Source organism: Lampetra planeri, chromosome 6, assembly GCF_965212315.1.
Source record: "Lampetra planeri chromosome 6, kcLamPlan1.2.h2, whole genome shotgun sequence".
Taxonomy (NCBI): domain Eukaryota; kingdom Metazoa; phylum Chordata; class Hyperoartia; order Petromyzontiformes; family Petromyzontidae; genus Lampetra; species Lampetra planeri.
This window is the reverse complement of record NC_136112.1, coordinates 18,000,103-18,020,284: the sequence shown is the minus strand read 5'-3', so window position 1 is coordinate 18,020,284 and position 20,182 is coordinate 18,000,103. Positions and strand designations below refer to the sequence as shown.

The 20,182-nt window shown below is 43.8% G+C and overlaps 1 protein-coding gene across 8 annotated transcripts in view; it reads right to left on the bottom strand.

The window, feature by feature from the left end:
* Positions 1–4,492: 4,492 nt before the first annotated feature.
* The window catches only part of LOC144719638 (IgGFc-binding protein-like), a 112,930-nt gene continuing 97,240 nt past the window's right edge, over positions 4,493–20,182 (bottom strand). For all 8 annotated transcript variants that reach the window (XM_078595766.1, XM_078595768.1, XM_078595773.1 and 5 more), the window contains 11 exons: positions 19,866–20,007; positions 19,089–19,336; positions 18,268–18,397; positions 16,060–16,234; positions 15,646–15,807; positions 14,967–15,097; positions 10,896–11,095; positions 10,446–10,584; positions 8,653–8,766; positions 7,631–7,742; positions 4,493–4,991 (listed from right to left, as the gene is read on the bottom strand). In XM_078595766.1, coding sequence (XP_078451892.1) covers positions 4,817–4,991; positions 7,631–7,742; positions 8,653–8,766; positions 10,446–10,584; positions 10,896–11,095; positions 14,967–15,097; positions 15,646–15,807; positions 16,060–16,234; positions 18,268–18,397; positions 19,089–19,336; positions 19,866–20,007 — 1,728 coding nt within the window. In that variant the 3' untranslated portion in view covers positions 4,493–4,816. The remainder of the gene's footprint in view (positions 4,992–7,630; positions 7,743–8,652; positions 8,767–10,445; positions 10,585–10,895; positions 11,096–14,966; positions 15,098–15,645; positions 15,808–16,059; positions 16,235–18,267; positions 18,398–19,088; positions 19,337–19,865; positions 20,008–20,182) is intronic.

Sequence of the window (20,182 nt, the reverse complement as noted above, 5' to 3'; positions counted from 1 at the left end):
TAGATGATTAATTAGGGTTTAAGGGCAAATCCACGAGTTATTAATTTATATCAAAATCTCAGGTGCGCGGTTAATCCGCAAATCGGATAATCGAGAGTACTGTATATGAGCCTCCTCTAGCCATTGTGTGACTTAACGTGCTTTGGCCGATGACGTTGCGTGGAGAAATTGGGTGACACCAGGGCAGGACCTAAGTCACTCATCCGTCATCTTCATTAGCCATGATCTATCCGCTGATGGATAATAACCATAAACGATGCCTCTCTAATGTGGGGTTGTCATATAATCCACGCTTTCCTCTTTCTTCTGCATATTTCCCAGCAGGCATTTCTCTCAACACTTTCATAATATTCGCTCTGCTCTATCTGCTGCTGCATTAAGAGCTCAATGCGATTTGTCCAAATTGTGTTCCCCCCTCCAATCCATACTTATTCCTCTCTCTCTTTTCCTTGTTCCGAGCATGTTTTTATCATCATGATTATCATCATGTTTCAGTCAATGCTGCGTAAAGCTCAAATTTGCGTCTATAATTTGGCGTATTGTCTAATATACTCTGTACCTTTGTCTGTATCTCAGTGTAATTTCCAGCATCCCATCTCTCCACGCCGCTGTGAACAGCTGTCTATTTTCTTGCACTCTCCGTTTTCATTTGTTGTCCACGTTTCTGATTTCCACGTGTCATTGCGACAATGGGTAACCATCGCATTTCAGAGTCCGCCAGGGTGAAGTCCGGTGCAGGGTTTATAATACGTATGAGGCTTTCGCTCCAATATTGTCCATAATAGAGGTGTATTTATTATTATGTAACAAACCTTACAAATTGGCTGTGTTGGGTGGTTGCGGTTTTAACGACACATTCATTTTTACGCGATGCAACCCAATAAAAACCTCTTGTGGATGGTATTGCGTCGTGAAAACACGACTGCTACTACTACGTGTGAAAAGGAGCGACGCACTGTCGCACGCCACAGTCTGAGCAGCTGTGACGCCGTTTACAATGCATCACCCAGGGTGGTCACAGCTTGAGACTGGCGCCGAGCCACAGGAGGCGAGAGTCAAGGCTGGCTTTCTCCGAGTCCCCCGCTTCCTCACCGGTGCCCGCATCTGCTGCTCAGTCTCAAGGCAGCTGCGTCTTCGTGCTGCCGTCCTGACCCGGGACCGCCGCCGCACGCGACGTGAGGGTGGTGGGTGGACGGAGGGGGGGGGGACCCGTTGGGGTTTGTTAATCGCCATCCATTGTGCGGCGGCGGCGAACTTATGACTCTCGGACCGAACAGGCAACTGGACATATGGACAGGTTTGTTCGTATCTCATAAGTCGAATGGTTGTAAGTAGAGGAGTCTCTGTATACTGAAACTGACTAGAGTGAGATGAAGGGGAGATGCAGGGGAGTGTGTGGAGGGGAGTAGAGTGAGATGATAGGGGACAGGCAGCAGAGTGCGTGGAGGGGAGATGATTGGGATGAGAGGGGAGAGGCAGTTGAGTGTGTGGAGGGGAGTAGAGTGAGATGAGTGGAGAGAGACAGGTGAGTTTGTTGAGGGGAGTAGAGTGGCGTGAGAGGTGAGAGACAGGTGAGTTTGTAGAGGTGAACAGAATGAGATGAAAGGGGAGAGGCAGTTGAGTGTGTGGAGGGGAGTAGAGAGATGAGAGGAGAGAGACAAGTGAGTTTCTTGAGGGGAGTAGAATGGGATGAGAAAGGAGAGATAGGTGAGTGTGTGGAGCAGAGTAGAGTGAGATGAAAGGGGAGAGGCAGGGAAGTGTGGCCTCGAGTATGATGAGAGGGTTGAGACAGGTGAGTGTGTCGAGTGGAGTCGAGTGGGATGAACATGGAGAGATGGGTGAGTTTGTGGAGGGGAGTAGAATTGGATGAGAGGGGAGAGGCAGGGGCGTGTGTGGAGGGGAGATGATTGGGATGAGAGGAGAGACAGAGGTGAGTGTGTCGAGGAGCATAGAGTGAGATGAGAGGGGAGAGACAGGTGAGTGTGTAGAGGTGAGTCGATTCGTATGAGCAGGGAGAGATACGCGAGTTTGTGGAGGGGAGTGGCATGGGATGAGAGGAAAGGCAGTTGAGTGTTTGGAGGGGAGTAGAGTGAGATGAGAGGGGAGAGGCGGGAGAGTGTGTGGAGGTGAATAGAGTGAGATGAGAGGTGAGAGACAGGTGAGTTTGAGGGGAGTCGAGTGGGATGAGAGGGGAGAGACAGGTGAGTGTGTGGAGCAGAGTAGAGTGAGATGAAAGGGGAGAGGCAGAGAAGTGTGGCCTCGAGTGCGATGAGATGGGTGAGAGAGTTGAGTGTGTAGAGTGGAGTAGAGTGGGATGAACATGGAGAGATGGGTGAGTTTGTGGAGGGGGTACAGTGGGATGAGAGTGGACAGAGGAGCAAAGTGTGTGGAGGGGTGATGATTGGCATGAGATGGGAGAGGCAGTTGAGTGTGTGGAGCGGAGTACAGTGAGATGAGGGAAGAAACAGGTACATGTGGCCGAGAGTGAGATGAGAAGGGAGAGACAGGTGAGTGTGGCCTAGAGTGCAATGAGAGGGGTGAGATAGGTGAGTGTGGCATAGAGTGGGATGAGAGGGGAGAGGCAGGTGATTGTGTGGAGGGGAGTAGAATGGGATGAGAGGGGAGAGGCAGTTGTGTGGAAGGGAGTAGAGTGAGATGAAAGGGGAGAGGCAGGTGAGTGTGTGGAGAGGAGTAGAGTGAGATGAGGGAAGAGACAGGTACATGTGGCCAAGAGTGAGATGAGAAGGGAGAGAGAGTTGAGTGTGTCGAGCGGAGTTGAGTGGGATGAACATGGAGAGATGGGTTTGTGGAGGGGAGTAGAATTTAATGAGAGGGAAGAAGCAGGAGACTGTGTGGAGGTGAATAGAGTGAGAGAGGGACAGGTGAGTTTGTTGAGGTTAGTAGAGCGGGATGAGAGTGGAGAGACAGGTGAGTGTGTGGAGCAGAGTAGAGTGAGGTGAAAGGGGAGAGTCAGATGAGTGTGGCCTAGAGAGAGATGAGAGGGCAGAGACATGCGAGGATGTCGAGCGGAGTCGAGTGAGATGAGCGGGGAGAGATGGGTGAGTTTGTGGAGCAGAGTAGTGTGAGATGAAAGTGGAGAGGCAGGTGAGTGAGTTGAGTAGTGTGATGAGAGGGGAGAGGCAGGTGAGTGTGTGGAGAGGAGTAGAGTGGGATGTCATCCTGCGCGTCAAATCGAGTGCTTTTTACCGGCCGTTTTGAACGCTCTGGCCGTTACGCCCCCCCCCCTTTCCATTGTCTCTGTATCTGCGTTCCTCATCTCTGATTCAAGAGAGACCTAGGTAATTCCCTAGGTCTCTCTCTTAAAGCCGCCTCCTATGTGCCCAGGGGTTTTCCCTCCCACCCCACTGTTTACACTGCCCGCAGGGTGTTTGCCTTGAGGCCCCACCTCCCGTGTCATGTATGCTTCATCGTGGCCAGCCTGTAAAGCTCTATGCGCCCCTACGACTTTTTAACGTTGATTTTAGGGGGGCCGCCATGTAATCCGGCCTGGGGGGGGGGGTCGACCAATCTCCTGGCACTGGGAAACCGTGGGAAATCCCCGACATGGTACCAGGTGACCCCCCACGAGACCCTACGTGGGTGCATGTGTGTGTTTAGTGGGGGTGTGCGTGTGTTCGTGTGGATGGCGGCATTGGTGGAGTTGCTCCGCGGGCGTGGCACCACACAATCGTCATTAGGTGGGACAACCACAGCAAGATAAAACTGCTGAAGAATGCGAGAGATCTGCTGTGGCACGAGCTTATATAGGCCTCGGCAGTAGGGGGGAGAGAGAAGGCATCCAGATATATAAACACAGACACAACTTCAACCGAGAAGATGGGTACAAACTGAGCAATCATTGGAAGGACGTTATTAACCAGTTAAAGTCTTAATTGACTGTGATGAAGCTGTCTCTGGTGTGGACCAGCTTTCTTTTGAGCCTCGTCTCAAATGGTGTTTAGACCAGAGGTGTGGACCAATCAGTTTCAAGGACAATGCATATATTATCAGAGTATGTTTTTTGTTTGCATTCTGACCACAAGTATTGTGGTTAATGCAGACATGATTCCTTGTAAAAGGTTTCAGTTTGGTGTTTTAATATCTTAACACCTGTTTTGTTGCCAGAAAAAGGGGAAAAACCTATTATCATATATTGGTACTGGCAACGGAGGTCCCATGATATACAAGACCTGTTTAACACGCAGGCTTACGCGACAAATATTATCCATAAGAGTTTTTTTTTGGGTTAGATCGTGGAAACACGTGTCGTTAAACCCTACACGTAAACAAAACATGCCAATTAGTTATTTTTTCAGCACACCGGTTGTGTTTTGGAGAGTAACCCACATTTACAAATTGAGTACGATGTTTTGCAGGTGATTACGCATGATAGGGCATGGATCATCAACCAAAAATTATGAAAATATAAGCTGTCTCAGTGTTCACAACTTTGACAGCAACGTATCAATAAAAATATATACACACAGGCACAAATGATATAGTTCGTTTATTACAATATATTGATGCACGACTTGAGCCACGTAATTTGCTTTTCCATTGTGAGAGTACATGTATACATTTGAATTGATTGTAATTACTGCAGATTTGTTATAACTGTCATGGAAATGCGAATATACGCATTTACTACATTATAGACACTATTAATTACTATTAATTACCAGTAACTTGAATCGGCAGGCTTCATCATTTTCTAAATAATTTCGTATGTATTTCACATAGCCTTGTCCAGCTTTACTGGACCAACATGGCTCTCATAATGAGCCCACCTTATACGAAGTCACAAATACTGTACCTACTAGAAGGCACTAGATGTGATATCTGGCACCTTTAATATCCCTGTATCATTTGTTTTGATGTAAGCAGCCCACACGTCACTGTTTACAACATCTTCATGACGGTAATTAAAATTGCCATCCTCGGAAGATGCACTTGATTTAGTGTCATATACTTCTTCGAGCTTCATGTGTTTCCTGCCAAAACAAAGGTGTCAGTGCTATTCCAGTAGGCTACATTATAAGCAGATATATAAGTGTTTGTTCATTCATTTCTCAATCCACTTGTCTTGGTGTGGGTCGCGGTGGCAGCATGTTGAGTAGGGTGGTCCAGACCTTCCTTTCCCTGGCAACAGACTTGAGCTCAACCTGGAGAATTCCCAGGCGTTCCTAGGCCAGCCAAGCAATATAGTCCCGCCAGCGTATCCTGGGCCGGCCCCCGGGTCTTTGCCGTGTGGGACGTGCTCGGTAGAGTTCCAGGGGAAATTTATCGGGGGGCTCCTTACCAGGTGCCCTAACCACCTCAGCTGGCTCCTCTCAATCCGGAGGAGCAGCAGCTCAACTTTGAGGCTCTCCCAGATTACTGAGCTCCTCACCCTATAATGGAGAGTGAGCCCGGAAACCCTGCGGAAAAACTAATTTTGGCCCCTTGTACCCGCGATCTCATCCTTTCGGTCATTACCCAAAGCTCATGACTATAGGTAGATCGAACTGTAAACCGAGAGCTTTGTTCGAGAACTCAGCTCCCACTTCACTACCACAGAATGGTACAGTGCCCGAAACACTGCAGACACTGCACCGATCCGCCAGCCGATCTCCTGCTCCCACTTACCACTCGCAAAAAAGACCCCAAGGTACTTAAACTCCTCCACTAAGGGCAGCGGTTTTCCCCTCACCTGTATGAAAACAATCCACTAACCATGACCTTAGATTTGGAGGTGCTGATTCTCATCCCAGCTGCTTCACATTAGGCATCAAAAAGTTTAAGTACATGCTCGAAATCACAGACTGAAAAAGTTAAGAGAACAATTTAATCTACAAAAAGCAGTGATGCCACCTTGATGGCTCCGTACTGGATACTCTCCATACCTTGGCTGCACTGTGATATCCTGTCCATAAAAATCACTAACAAGTGGAGACAAGATGCACCCCTGGTGGAGTCCAACACCCACAGTGGACGACTTTGATTTAACACCAAGAGTACAGATACAGCTCTCACTCCAGGAATATAGCGACCAGATAGCGCACAAAAGTGGCACCAGAATATCATACTCCCGCAGCACCTCCCACAAAACATTGTGGGGAACACGGTCATAACCTTTCTCCAAGTCTAAAAAGCAGAGGTAGACTGGGGAAGCATACTCCCATGACCCCTCAAATATCTGTAAGAGGGAAAAAAGCTGGTCCATTGTTCCATGACCATGACGGAATTCACATCGTTCCTCCTGAATCTGAGGCTCGACCACAAAGCGGAGCCTCCTCTCCAGCACTCTGGCATCGGCTTTACCTGGGACACTGAGGAGTGTGATCCCTCTGTAGTTGGAGCACACCCTCTGGTCCCCTTTAAAAAAAAATGGGAACCACGACCCCAGTTTGCCAATCCAGAGGTACTGTACCCACCTTTCATGCAACATTGAAGAGGCATGTTAACCACGACACTCCAACACAGTCCAGTACTTTCAACAACTCTGGGCGAATCTCGTCCACCCCAGCAGCCTTGCTGCTACAGAGGTCCTCGACCACCGCAGCGACTTCAGCAGCCGTGATGGATCCGAACCCCCCAGCTGTTTCCAGGGCTGCCTTCCGAGAGGTGGGAATGTCCACCGGGTTGAAGAGCTCCTCAAAGTGTTCCTTCGACCTCCCGATTATCTCTTTAGTTAAGGTCAATGCTACACCACCCTTACTGAAAATAGCCTGGGCGACGTCCCGTCAACCTCGCCTAAGACATCAGATGGTTTGCCAGAACATCTTTGAGGCTGCCCGGTAATCCTTCTCCATGGCTTCTCCAAACTCCTCCCACGCCCGGGCTTTCGCTTCAGCGACTGTTGCAGCTGCCGCCATCTTGGCAAGCCAGCACCTCTCAATCGAGTCGGGAGACCTTTTTTCAAGCTTAGCTCGGAAAGCCTCCTTCAACTTAGCAGCTTCCCTCAGCACCGGTGTCCAACAGTGGGTACTAGGGTTGCCGCTTTGACAAGCACCAACTGCCTTCAGGCCACAGCTTTTCACAGCTGCATCCACAGTCCTCAACACCGTCCACTCGGACTCAATGTCCACAATATCCCCTGGAGGTGGAAGGTAAAATATTTCTGCACTGGGTCTTCCACCAGATGTTCCCAGAAAACCCGCACTATTCGTTTGGCCCTTCCGCGTCTATTTGGTCGGTGGCCTAAGCATCGGATCCAACTTACCACCAGGTGGTAATCAGTTTAAAGCTCTGCCCCTCCATTAACCCGAGTGTCCACAAATCAATCATTGACCTTCAGCCCAAGGTGCTCTGGTACCAAGTACACTTATGAGCATCCTTGTGTTCAGACATGGTGTTTGTTATTGACATTCCGTGACTAGCGCAGAATTCCAATAACATCTCACCATTCGGGTACAGATCAGGGGAGCAATTTCTCCCAATCAGGCCTTTCCTTTTCTTCGGGTGCCCTGGACACAAGTCACCATCACACACCCCTTATATATCCTTTAACCTCTCCAGTGCTTGCCATATCTCTCACAGATCGTCTGGAGATTCGGCCATATTTAGGCATTATAAATGAAATACTTTGTTGCTAATAACGTCCCCAGAAATGAATGCAAGTACATTTCATTCTGATCAATAATGGACTTACCTCCCATGGCGGAACCTGACAAGTACAATGGTCACGGAGATCAAAATGATTCCACCAACAGTGCAGACCACTATGATGACGATGGTGACAGTGTTGAGTGGTGGTGTATTCCCTTAAGTGCAAAAAAAAGTCGATTTAATGCAAGCATTTGGCACAGCTTCATATTCGTATACAACTGTAATATTAGCACACGCAGCATAATATAACCAGTGCAGATCAAGTACAGCAATATAATGCGACATAAACAGGGAACAACTGGGGCACAAATTATGTTGTGATGCGTCAATTCCATTGACTGTCAATATTGGCAGAAACAATCCTTACTATTCAACCAAAATGCAAACAGTAGCAGTTCTCAAGAGACGAATTGCGCTTCCCTGAACCATTTCAGGGGTGCAGACTATGGCATAATTACCATGCAGGAGAAAGGTCTAATGATGTCATTGCACTACATACAAATCCCACACTTGATCAAAATTGAGAAACACGAAAATGATGAATAGGACATTTTAAAACTTATCTGATATTGTATGTGATATGATTTAATTTAACTGCTATTTGTGTTTAGTTTGTTGTCATTCTGCCCCACTTCCGATTAGCATGGCTGGCTACGTACAGTGCGAAAGAGGTTCAACATACATACGAGAGACATTTATTTCTCAATGGAGGCCTGATTAACCATAAATCATAACAAAAAGAAAATAGAAACATGCCAAAATATATACATTAAATTATAGTTAAACGACAAATGACTCCATCAATATCACTCAACAGCAAGACAAGCTTGTCTTACATACCTACATATCATGATACATCTTTCTAACCAATGATTTAATCTAATCGATAATCCAAGCAGACTTGGATATTTAAAGATTAAAATATATTTATCCAAGTGTTTGTGCCTGTAGTACATATTTTTTTAACATCTCAAGTGTGAGAAACCTTTCATGCATGGTATTGTTACATATACAGATACTGCAGCAAGAGAATGTTATAAGTGTTGGCTTATTCTATGCACGTACCTGGATGTTCACAAACGATCCCACTGTGTGTGGGTGGACAGTGGCACTCAAAATCTCGACCGTTGTCTGTGCAGGTTCCTCCATTCAGACATGGGCTGGAATCACAAGCGTCCACTGCAACACAGCCGATGGGTTGTTCGCAGTTATCAATGGATTCATTCTGTACGATTCCATTTGCTTCCTTAAGTTTAAAACATCATTCAGATACGTACAGAGCACGTGGTCTATGTGAAAAAACTATCACAGCATTTTCTGAAGAAGGGCATTGCGGTCTCCTTATCTTAGTTCACTCGGTCACAATTGCTCACTTCTGTTGATGGTGACCTAAGAAAATAAAACTAACCATTTTCCTCCTTTCAGAATGCCACGAATATGAGCATTAACAAGCATATCGACAGATTCTTTGACACTACTTTTAGTAAATACACTTCTCCAGAAAAACTATTTTGAAAACTCCTTGGTAGGAAAGAACGAGTTGTGCAATTGAAGCGTAGCAGCACATTCCAGTAGCCTAGTTGGACAAAACGTTAATGGACTACATTGGCAGTTGTGCACAAGCACAAACATCATTAATGTTCATAAGAGTTTTTTTTGGGAAGTGGCTATGTTAATGTGAGGGATTAGCATGATGTTATTGTGAGAAATTAGCATGTAAAGTAAGCTAGGAGAGCGGCCTCCTAGACGAGGGCACGGAAGTGGCTATGTTAATGTGAGGGATTAGCGTGATGTTAATGTGATAAATTAGAGGGCACAGAAGTGGCTATGTTAATGTGAGAGATTAGCATGATGTTAATGTGAGAAACTATCATGTAACTATAAAAAAGGAGAAGAAGAGCGGCCTCCTCGACGAGGGAGTGCAACCCAACGGGTGTAATCCAAAGGGCCTGTGAGCATGAGAGTGCAATCCAAAAGACATGTGAGCATGAGAGATCTAAGAGAGAGACATAGAAAGAAAGACACAGAGTCGACATAACAGCTGACATAGGCAGGTTGGATGGAAACATCACAGTCAGTTAAGACTTTACCTGGTTAATAACGTTCTTCCAATGATTGCTCAGTTTGTACCCATCCAAATCTCTGAAGGCAGCCGGTAGGTTTTCCGAGTACCTCCGTTTTCTGTACAGGCTTTTTACCTGTTTATGTCAATTACTTTATTTTATGACATGCAGTTCAGTACTTATTTCAATTGTGATGCGTCTTATTTTTGGTTGTCATTTGCTTTACCCCATTATTTAGGTCAGGCTTGAGTATTGAAAACCGCGGTTTCCCCTTTCGCGACACTTTCCAAGAACGTAACCCCCACAATATTCAAAGTGTCTCATACATTTATATCAAATGATCCAACAACAATGTCTAACTGCATTATGGGGAAAAAGGTATGCATCCATTGTTATTGTGAATCGGCTATTTTATGGATGAAATCATCACTATCTACCTTTGAAGTGTAAATCAGTAAACATTGAAATATAATAACGTTTAACTTAAACCAATTTCTCCACGGATTTTTTTGACATTATAAGGGTTTATTTGATACTCATTGTCTAGCTATTGGAGTAGAATCAATGTTTCGTAAAACTATAATCTGCAAGCACCAAATAAGTGCTCAATAGTTTCGGGAAGTCTTCCTGAGAGTCGCACCTTTTTTCAGAATTTGAATGTGAGTGTTGCATTTGAGAATAAACTGGACTAGCCATATATAATCAACTCGTCTTAAGAGGGTTACATAAAAATATGCACATTTGCTTTCTACATGGAGTATGATGAGAGGTGGAACAGTGTCCTTCGAGACTCACGATTGAAACAGCCAAAGGTGTAGTTGCTGATGGAGCAAACTTCTTCTGCGTTGCAGCCCTTGTTTCTGCATATAACTGTGTCCGTGTTCACACACTGGCACCGACTACTGCACTGGGGTGAGTAAAACTCATTGCCCACCTTCACGGGAAATGCACACAGAGAATGGATAAGAACATGCGTTTAATTAACCCACTTGCTATGGAAACCCTCTGAAAGAGTTTACCACAAATGCAACGTGTACAGGTAGTCGGTGTGGTCTGTTTATCTCGTTGATAACTGCCACAAGGTGCTGCCAACAAACAGGTGAAGGGCATTTATATTTGCATGAGAATCATTGCTATTGGTTACATTTCTAATATTGGAAACCATGTGACAACCCACAGAGTATATGACATAAAAACACTCTAGAACAGTGTAGTGTTTTATTGTCTTGTGTGTGTTGTTGCTACCTCATAGTAGGTGTCATCATGAAAACAGCCACAGTCCCTGAAGGGCACGCAGTGAAAGCCGCTCCACACAAACCCCAGCTCACACTGGCACCCCTCCATTCTGGGCAGGCCACACTCCTCAGGCGCAGCGAGATTCCCACAGGAGGCCGGACAAGCATTCATGCTCTCAGTGTAGATGCTGTTCGGAGGACATGCCGCATCTGTGCGTTCATACACACACATACACACAATGCAAACGAGTTATGAATGATATGCCTTTGCAAACATATGTTGCCGTGTCTTCTAAGTGTGTGCCATGTGTTTATATCAGATCTCTTACATAAGGAGATGGATGTAATGTAGTATATCCGTTTTATCTCTGCTAAGAAAATATGTATTAATGTGTAACAGTACATCTAAGAAAGCTTTACCGAGTCTCCAGATTATTTTTGGAAGGTTCGTGCATTTTGGATGTTTTAATAGTTCACGAAACGTGTGGGAGGACACTGGATTACCTGGAGAAAACCCATAAATAAGAGTGCATAACCCCAATAAAGTATACATATAGATCAGCTCACATTTCCTACCTGGTAATACCATAGCACAGCAGGTTAGAAGAATCACAGCAACTGACAAAGTCTGCAGGATCCACCATCCCTGGTGCCAAAGTGTTTCATTACAGGTGTAATGAGAGCGCCATCGCCTGGATTATCAGGGGGGCATACATTCATTCTACAGCCCAGGCTTATCCATAGTAGGGTTTACATCTAGGGGAAAGGTGAGAGGCAATTCCACCAGGGAAGCCTCTGGAACGTTCGGGAACGTTCCAGGAAGGGCGTGGCCAGAGGCGGGGCTTAGTCCCGAGAGGGGGATATAAGCCGGACACAGAGCAACGCAAGGGGTCGGTGATTGAAGACTGAAGAGGAGCCCCATTGCTGCTGCCCCGCCATCTCCATCGACCACGTGGCGGCTGTCCTCCAGCCGCTCAGTCGCTCCCCGGCGCACTGTCAGCCAGCGGTGTGTCGGAGAGCGGGTGAGCGCCACGTGGCGCGGGGCAGCGTAGCCACCCGAAGGGTGGAGTCCGTAAAGAAATAAATAGACGGAGACTGTGGCTGTACCAAACTCTATTGAATAAACCTACAAATTTACTTACCGTGTCGGAGACCACTCGTTACACAGATATGCCTCACAAAAAAAATCTAGATTAATTAACATCTAGATTTAAAATTAATTTCTTTAGAACTGCTTTTTTGTGTTTAGTTTGTTCTTCCCCTGCACCTCTGATTAGCACGGTCGGCGATGTACAGTGCGAAAGAAGTTCAACATACACACATACATTTACTCAAAATGGATCATCGTGGTATCCGAGAAACTGCTAATAGATGAATAGTGATAGGTCTGGTGAGAAATTAATTACTGTAAATGGAGTCAATCTGAACATATATTGTAATACAGAATTCCCTCTCAAAGACTTTTAATTACAAACCCCTTATAATCAATTATAAACTAAAACACCCATTTTGTTAAATATATCACATGGATAGTGCTCTGAATGCAGGCCATGAGGGCTTGGTGCCCTGGAAAGTGAGGGACTGCCAATAAGAACACAGTAGTAGTGGTGGTGTGGAGCTGGCTGGGTGGCTCGGAGGTGAGGGCGTGGAGATGAAAACATGGATTGGAATCCAGGCAGCCACCCGTGATAAAGTTGGGTTAATGTATAGAGTTGATGGCCTCTGCCCAGTTATAAGGACTGCACAAAAAACCTCATATTACATATCATTCCGCACTTAAATTGACGAAATTCCAGCTCCGAGAATTAAAATTATCAATGTACTTGTCATGCAATGGATTTTACTCCGAGTGGCTGAGTGGATTGGAAAGTGCTGCCCATACTGTGTGAATCAGAGGTTACTTAAAGGGATCTAAGAGGTAACTCGGTGATATCCGTATTCTCTGACGCAAAGGGTTATAGTGCTTTTCGAGGGATCCAAATGGATGTTTTGTCTCATGACATGACACCAAAAATCCAGTCAGCATAAATTTGGCAGAAAAAAAGGTAAAGAAATAAATGTTTCAATGTACACTTATTTACACTCAAACATAGAAAATTTCTTATTTTGACCCCAGAATTAAATGTATTTGATGTGCTGAATAAAAGTGGGTGGCTTGCATAAATAAAATTAAAGATGTCGAAAGGAAGCCACCCACTTGTATTCAGCACATCACATTTGATTAATTCTAGGGTCCAATTTTTTTTTAACGTTTGAGTGCAAATAAAAGTGTGTGTATTGAAAAAAAACTTGTGTATTACCTATTTTTTTACCGTGAAAATTATTGTAACTATTTTAACTGCTATTTATTTTACTAGGTAATGTCCACTCGAGCATGTAGCTCTTTTTCAGAAGCGACCTGGCCACAAATGATAGCCCAATAACGTGGCTTATCATGTGGTAATTTATAGCAGCCAAATACTCGACGCACATGTTTCTAAACATGTTTCTAAACATTTTTGTTTCTAAACATGTGGAGCAAAAAAAACAGAGGACCTGGAGAAAAATCCACACGACCACGGGGAGAACATGCAAACTCCAAATATATATTGTGATGGTCAGCATCGAACCCACGGCCTCCTGTATACCAGGCGAGGTAGTTAACATCGCGCCACCGCGAGATGTTAACTGTTAAGAACAGCATCACTATAACCCTCAACGCCTATGAACAAATCACCTGGACTTGGAATGTGCCCGATCTGGTCGGACCTCGAAAGCCAAGTAGATCTGAGCTTGGACAGTGCCTGGATGGGTGCCCCCCATTAAAAAAAAAGGTTGGTCAGAGGGCTGCAGGGCCATGTTGTGTTTATATCCATTTGTAAGGTACATCTATGCTGCCCACCTTTACCGATCCGCACTGACCAGCCAGGGTGAAGTATGGTCAAACACCCTCCACAATCAGCAGGGCGTGGGGAGGCCCTCATCCAGCAGTGGATTGATAAACGGTCTCTATGCTCCTAGGGACATTGTGCGGCACTTATCTCCACCAGTGGTAGTTCCAGATTCCCATGGTAGGGGGCAGCTTTAACAGCCACTGACGACTTTACACAAAATGGTACTTATTTTATGACCCTGTAGAGATGGCAATGATGGCTTGCCTATGTCAACCCTTGACCCTATAATAAATGAAAGCATGCGCATTGCTGTACAACAACAGTCTACGTAATGAAAGGTTGATAGCAAGCAGCGCAGCTATTACAATTAGAGCAAAGTCGTGAAATGACATGTAGAAGAACATTTGTCGTATTTGAGATCATTAAGTACTGAACTTTATGAAAGATAAGACACACAGACTGCGATGCTATAGCAATGTGCGTATATGGACAACAGTGCATATGGCGAGACTTGAATCAACGTGCACAGATTTAGCACCTTAATTTAAAGCATTTATATCAACAATCATAAGAACATTTTGCCAATAGAAATATGTGTTAACTTTACGACATTTCATTTGAAAACATGGTCATGGTTTTCACCTGCTCGCTCAACGCGGCATGACAGCAAATCATAATCCTATTTATTACAAGTATAACTATGTAATTATTTTAACAATAGCAATAGTAGTCATTATAATTATTCTAATTGTTAGTCTCGCGCTAAGGAAGAGGGAACCACACCGGCCACTCTGATTGGACAAGACGTTTTCCCTCGTAGCTGGGCACGACCATTTGAGATTACAAAAAGAAGGGGAGAATGTATGAGTATTAATTATTAAAATGAAGTAAAAAACACGAACAGGCCTAGGATCAGGCAGGACTTGGACCGTTTTTTTAATGTAATCTTGAATTGTCACGCGAGATGAGTCTATGTAGAAAATTTCAGCTCGTTAGGCTTCGTAGATCCAAAGATATTCATAAGCGTCAAAGGTTTGAAAGAATATAAACAGACAACAGGGCAAGTTCAATAAAAGTGTGTAAAAATCTAAAAAAGAACACAGGGGTGAATAGCAGTGTTTAATATTATTGGATCTTTCGGTAAAGTCACGTAGAAGGGAAATACTAAAATAATACAAATAAAACATCATAAAAGTGTTTAACATTACCGCAGCCTGAAAAGTTCCTCCAGTTGCTTGGAGTGATGCCCTTCCGCTGACAAGATGCAGTGTAAACCGCCAGGCTGTTGCACAGTGTCTCCTTGTCTCCAAAGTTTGCGCACATGTCGTACAAGCAGTTCCTAAGGACATGCAGTATTAGCTATGAGCAGGCTAGTAACATGATCAGCATGTTTACAAAAATCCTGCTTAGCATCACTCAATCATCAAAGCAGATACGAATGGTTTGCTTTCAAAGGTACAGTATTTACCTTGTAATTGGCTGCTCAATTTTCGTATATGCACATTTTAAACATTCGTTTTATTTTCAATTCATATTCGCAATATAATTATATCCAAAAACCTCAGTCACAATACTGTTTTTAGGATAGTTATGCAATGAGAAGCAAACCCAATTCTATTGCTTTGCTTGTGAAAGGAAATGTGAGTTCCCGGTTAAAACCAATGCACATTAGAGCATGGCAAGGAAATATTTAGGCAGGTGAGTACACAAACACAAGTCATGCACTGCCATCTCCTGGCCAACTCAGAATTCAGTGGGTTTAGGAATTTTATAGATCTATGTGATTCATAAATCATTGCCTACAAAACTCTGTATTGCAGGTGTGCACCATCATGCAAAATGTGTCGGTGGTTTTGCAGGCCATTATTGGTGTCTTGTTAGACTCACTCGTAGTATGAATCAGGAGAAACTGTCTCTTGGCATGGTTGGAAGGGACCAGCGATATCTTTGATCATCCCACAGGAACTAATGCCTTGCAGTTCGATCAGCTGTGTCTCACTGCAGGTTGGGTCATTTAATGGGTCTTCAGAGATGGAGAATTTATATTGGCTTAAAGTAAAAAAATACACAAGTTAAGACATACAATACATGCATATTGTGCAGATTGTGTATGTTATACATATGTATTGTGTATGTGGACATCTTTTTTTCCCTTATACAGTGTATATATGAGTAACATTGGTTAGTTTGCATGTATGTGCAAGTACAGTCTATGAAATATGCTCATGACGCAACGTTGCAAACCCACGAGACCGACACTGCTTGTGTCCAACCACCGTGCCGCGGGTGCTTGTGGTTTACCTCACAGCAGGCGCCAGGTTCTCACTAGCACCATTCATTGCCCAGCTCTCGCCAAACGCCTTTATGGAAGGAATTTGCTGTCCATTACGTCCAAAATATTCATCGTTGGGGTCGCCATTGTAATTCCCGCACAATCCACTAACCTCATTCATGTAAGAGCTGGATATAATCACATCTATATTGCATCGTGCCAAACAAAAATACAACACAGGATTTAGCAGTTACATATAAATGTTTGCATTTGTACAAAAGGTAAAAATAAATCTAAGAAAGTATTCATACATTATTTGTATCTGGCTATTCTCTGTAAGGGGAAACTCATTTAGCTGTTGACACGATACAGAAAAAAGAAACCTTACGTTATTATCCATTTGAAGAATTAGGAAAATACATGTTACATTATAAACTATATACGGCTTCATAGAGTTTCACCTGTTTGTATAAATGAACACGTGAATATATGGAAATCATACAAAACAATATTCAACATATTGAGGTCATCAAACCTCCAGAGTAGACAAAATGTGTATCATTTTGTGGGAATTCAATAGGGATTTGCATTGGGAAAAACCCTGCCACTATAATGTGTATTTTCTACCACTGATTCAGGTTCATTGAAGGAGAAGCATACATCCCTCATGCTGGTTTGGATTGAGAGGCAATTCGACCAATTTCTATGAGAATCGAAAGGTCAGCTCCATGTAAACTCACTCCGTTGTGAGTGTGCAGGCTACAGGCTACCAAAACAGACAAGATGGGAGCCAATTTGGCAAGGAGTGTTGCATGAAATACATTTTAATAAAACAAATTTGTGACACTTCTGAAGAGGTCAAGTGTTGCGTTTCATTTGTAAAAAATATTCATGTCTCGCTATAGTAATCCCCGGCTTTCCCAATAACAGTGCAACATCATCATTACATTTATAGCGGCTCTGACAAAACATAATCCTAAAACCATACAAATACATGGAGTTGACCGCTAGTTCTGAAATGTGATTTCAAATGAATTTAAACTTAGCCATCTTATATTATTAAAGTTAAAAGTTCATTTATTAGGTATAGCCCTGTGAGCCATTCGGCTCTTGAATCGGGTGCAACCGCAACAAACAAAAAACAAAAACATGAACAAGAAAACATCTTAAAGTGACTATGTGCAAACAGAAAATCCAAGAAAAGACAGCAAAATATTGCAGAAAAATCACCATACACCAACCCTGTGCAAAAATCCCAGTGGGATGCAAGTCAAACAACAACAACCACAAGACAACTTAGATTAAGGCCATCAGTCTAACTCTGTACTACAACAAACAAACATGGTAGTTTTGTCCAACTTTCTTAGGATTACGGCAAATAAATGTTTTTGTGTAAATATGTTATAAATTATGACCAATGAAGAGCCCTTAATCGTACTATCTTAAATGACTAGTGATGTCTGTGTCAAATATGCCAGATCCAGGCTGTGTAAGAGAGTCAAAATCCCAACCATTGTCAAATCTGTCCCATTATCTCTAAATGACGGGTAATGAGCTTAAGTTGGAGTCAGTTGTGATTATCTGAGGATAGACTATCCTCTCCCAAACAAAAATAAATATTTTACAAGTGGCTCACAACTACCAAATTGTGACCAATGGCTATAAAGATACAAGTGTAGTTTAAATACTTATGCGATCCGGGGGTAGGAATACCCACGGGATCCCAGGTTACTGTTAAAGATAACGTCACAAACGAAAGAAAAGAGAAGGCGGGGCGTGAGAGAGAGTGAACGTCCAGCAGGGGAGTGTTCATGTCACTGGATGAGGCGGAGAGATCGGGGTGCTTCCTGGTGGGATTTGGAGTGGAGTGGTCGCACGCAACATGAGCGTGTGTGGAAAATAAAGAGTGTGTCATCTCAACCGTCGTCTGGTGGACTCATTACACAAGCACTACCAATGCAAGTTTGAGCATGGGGCAACTTGGAGTGTTTTACTTAAAGTCACGTAGGTATAAAATAAATTAAATCACGGCGTTTCGGGCGCAACACAAGCGTCCCTCATCAGGTGGGACAACCACAGCAAGAAACAACCTACGTGACTTTACCGAAAGAACCAAAAAGTATGGATCCCTGCAGTCACGAAAACTTCAAATCTATATTGTTTTACTTAACTTGCATATTCCATGAAACTAACATATGATTTGGAAAGCTTGCTGTCATTAGGACCACAGCACTGACCTGCATGCTCCCTGCGGTCGTAGATGACAGTGAGACCAAAGTCGGTTTGCAGGATGATCCTGTGAGAGGACTGCTGAATGGACAGACCCTCACGGGGGAACATCGGAGGCCTCATCCTCACCCCGTCAAACTGCAAAACAGACACAGCCACACTCGTTATGCAACTGGAGACTTCATTAAGGCTGGTTCCATGTGCCCAATTGCCAGAGTTTCTGGCGATTGGTCATCGCCATACTGGTGCGGATGTCGGTATATTGTCACGCACAATTCCATTTGCCCATTTAGTCGTAGTCCATCTCCATTTAGTACAACGATGAGCCAGTGGTTTTACAGCTGTAACTGAGTCCATTAAGAGATAATTGCTGTTAGCAGTCAATCACAAATGTATATGAACTGCTGCATAGTTTAAATTTGTATACTCAGTATCGTACACGCAATACACTCTAGAGTGCATTTACATTCATACAGCTCTCTTATATATCTCTCTTTCATCTCACTAATCTGTATCAATAGATGTCACGGGATGCTCAGCAGGGCATTCTAAGAGCCGTTCGAGGCCAGATGTGGCCCACAAGCCACCAATTGAAGAGCACTGCTCTAGGGATCAACTTAGGCCATTACCCCTCATGGGTCATTAAAAATAATGACCACATCATAGGAAGTGAAGTTATTGTTACATAGGGCGACTGACATTTGCCATAGGAATGTGTAATTTCCACCACTGGCTCAGGGCCAACAGAGTTGAGCAATGCTCAGCACTTGTTCAAGCCGGAAACCCTTCCCATTACAGCATTTACCTTGCATGTCTACATAACTCTCACCTCAAAATCATCCCTGCTGGTAAAACGTATTTCGTGTCCAAACACATTCACGTGAACCTCATCCAAATATGAGATGTCGCTTAAACCATGACGATTGGCGTTTTTCCCACGCACACTTATGGGGATGAGGTTGGGGTTATCGCCACTGGTCTGTACCAAAACGTAAGTGTTATTGCCCATGAAGTTGTAAGGCAATCCATCAAAGGTCTGATAGTGTGGATCTCCAGAGATGGTGCAAGTACTGAAACCTGAAAAGTGCATAACAAGTGACAAAGTCTCATGAGCAGTCCTTGACAATGAAATAAACACACCAGCACACTGATTCGTCTATATGCAGCGCTTTACATGCAGCGGACTTCTTATTCATTTATCAGCAGAAACCAGCAGAAAATTTGTTATTGTTAACTTCAGCATCATTTTCATCATGACAGTATATGAACTGTTAAAGTTGTATTGGCGGAGCGCTCAACTCAAAATCCTAGTTGAAATTTTGAGGCTTGGTTATTATACCACATTGTGGGCAGGAAATGAATGTGCAATTTCCACATCTCTCACATAACCAAATAAGCAGAAAATGTGGTTATTTACCTAAAAATGGTCTGTCTTTTGCCATCAAATATAAATTATCTTACATTGGTTGAGCAAATTTTAGTTGCACAATTTTTTTCTTAGCATCTCCAATTTTGTATTAAACACTTTCTTTAAAGTGGTGTTTAATATGATTGAACTTTCTTTAAACACCTAGAATATATACTGCAAGACATGTAACGAGCTTACCGACAGGCTGACATTTGTATTGCCCGTTCTGCAAAGCACAGCTCTCCTCAGCCATGCAGCTGTGCAGATTGCAGTCCATATCCTCAGGGCCCATACACCTGCACCGAGTACTACAGTTGTCTGTCAGCCAGGATTCTCCGAGCTGTGGAAATACAATGCTAAAATGATCTGAAACCGTAGGATACAATCAATAAGTATGCTCAACTGAAATGTCAGTTAATAAAACAGGACAATGAGTAGAGTCATACAAGTTGTTTAATTTAATATAGGAATATAATTATTTTAGGTTTTGTTGCTGGGCAAATGCACAGTGGTGA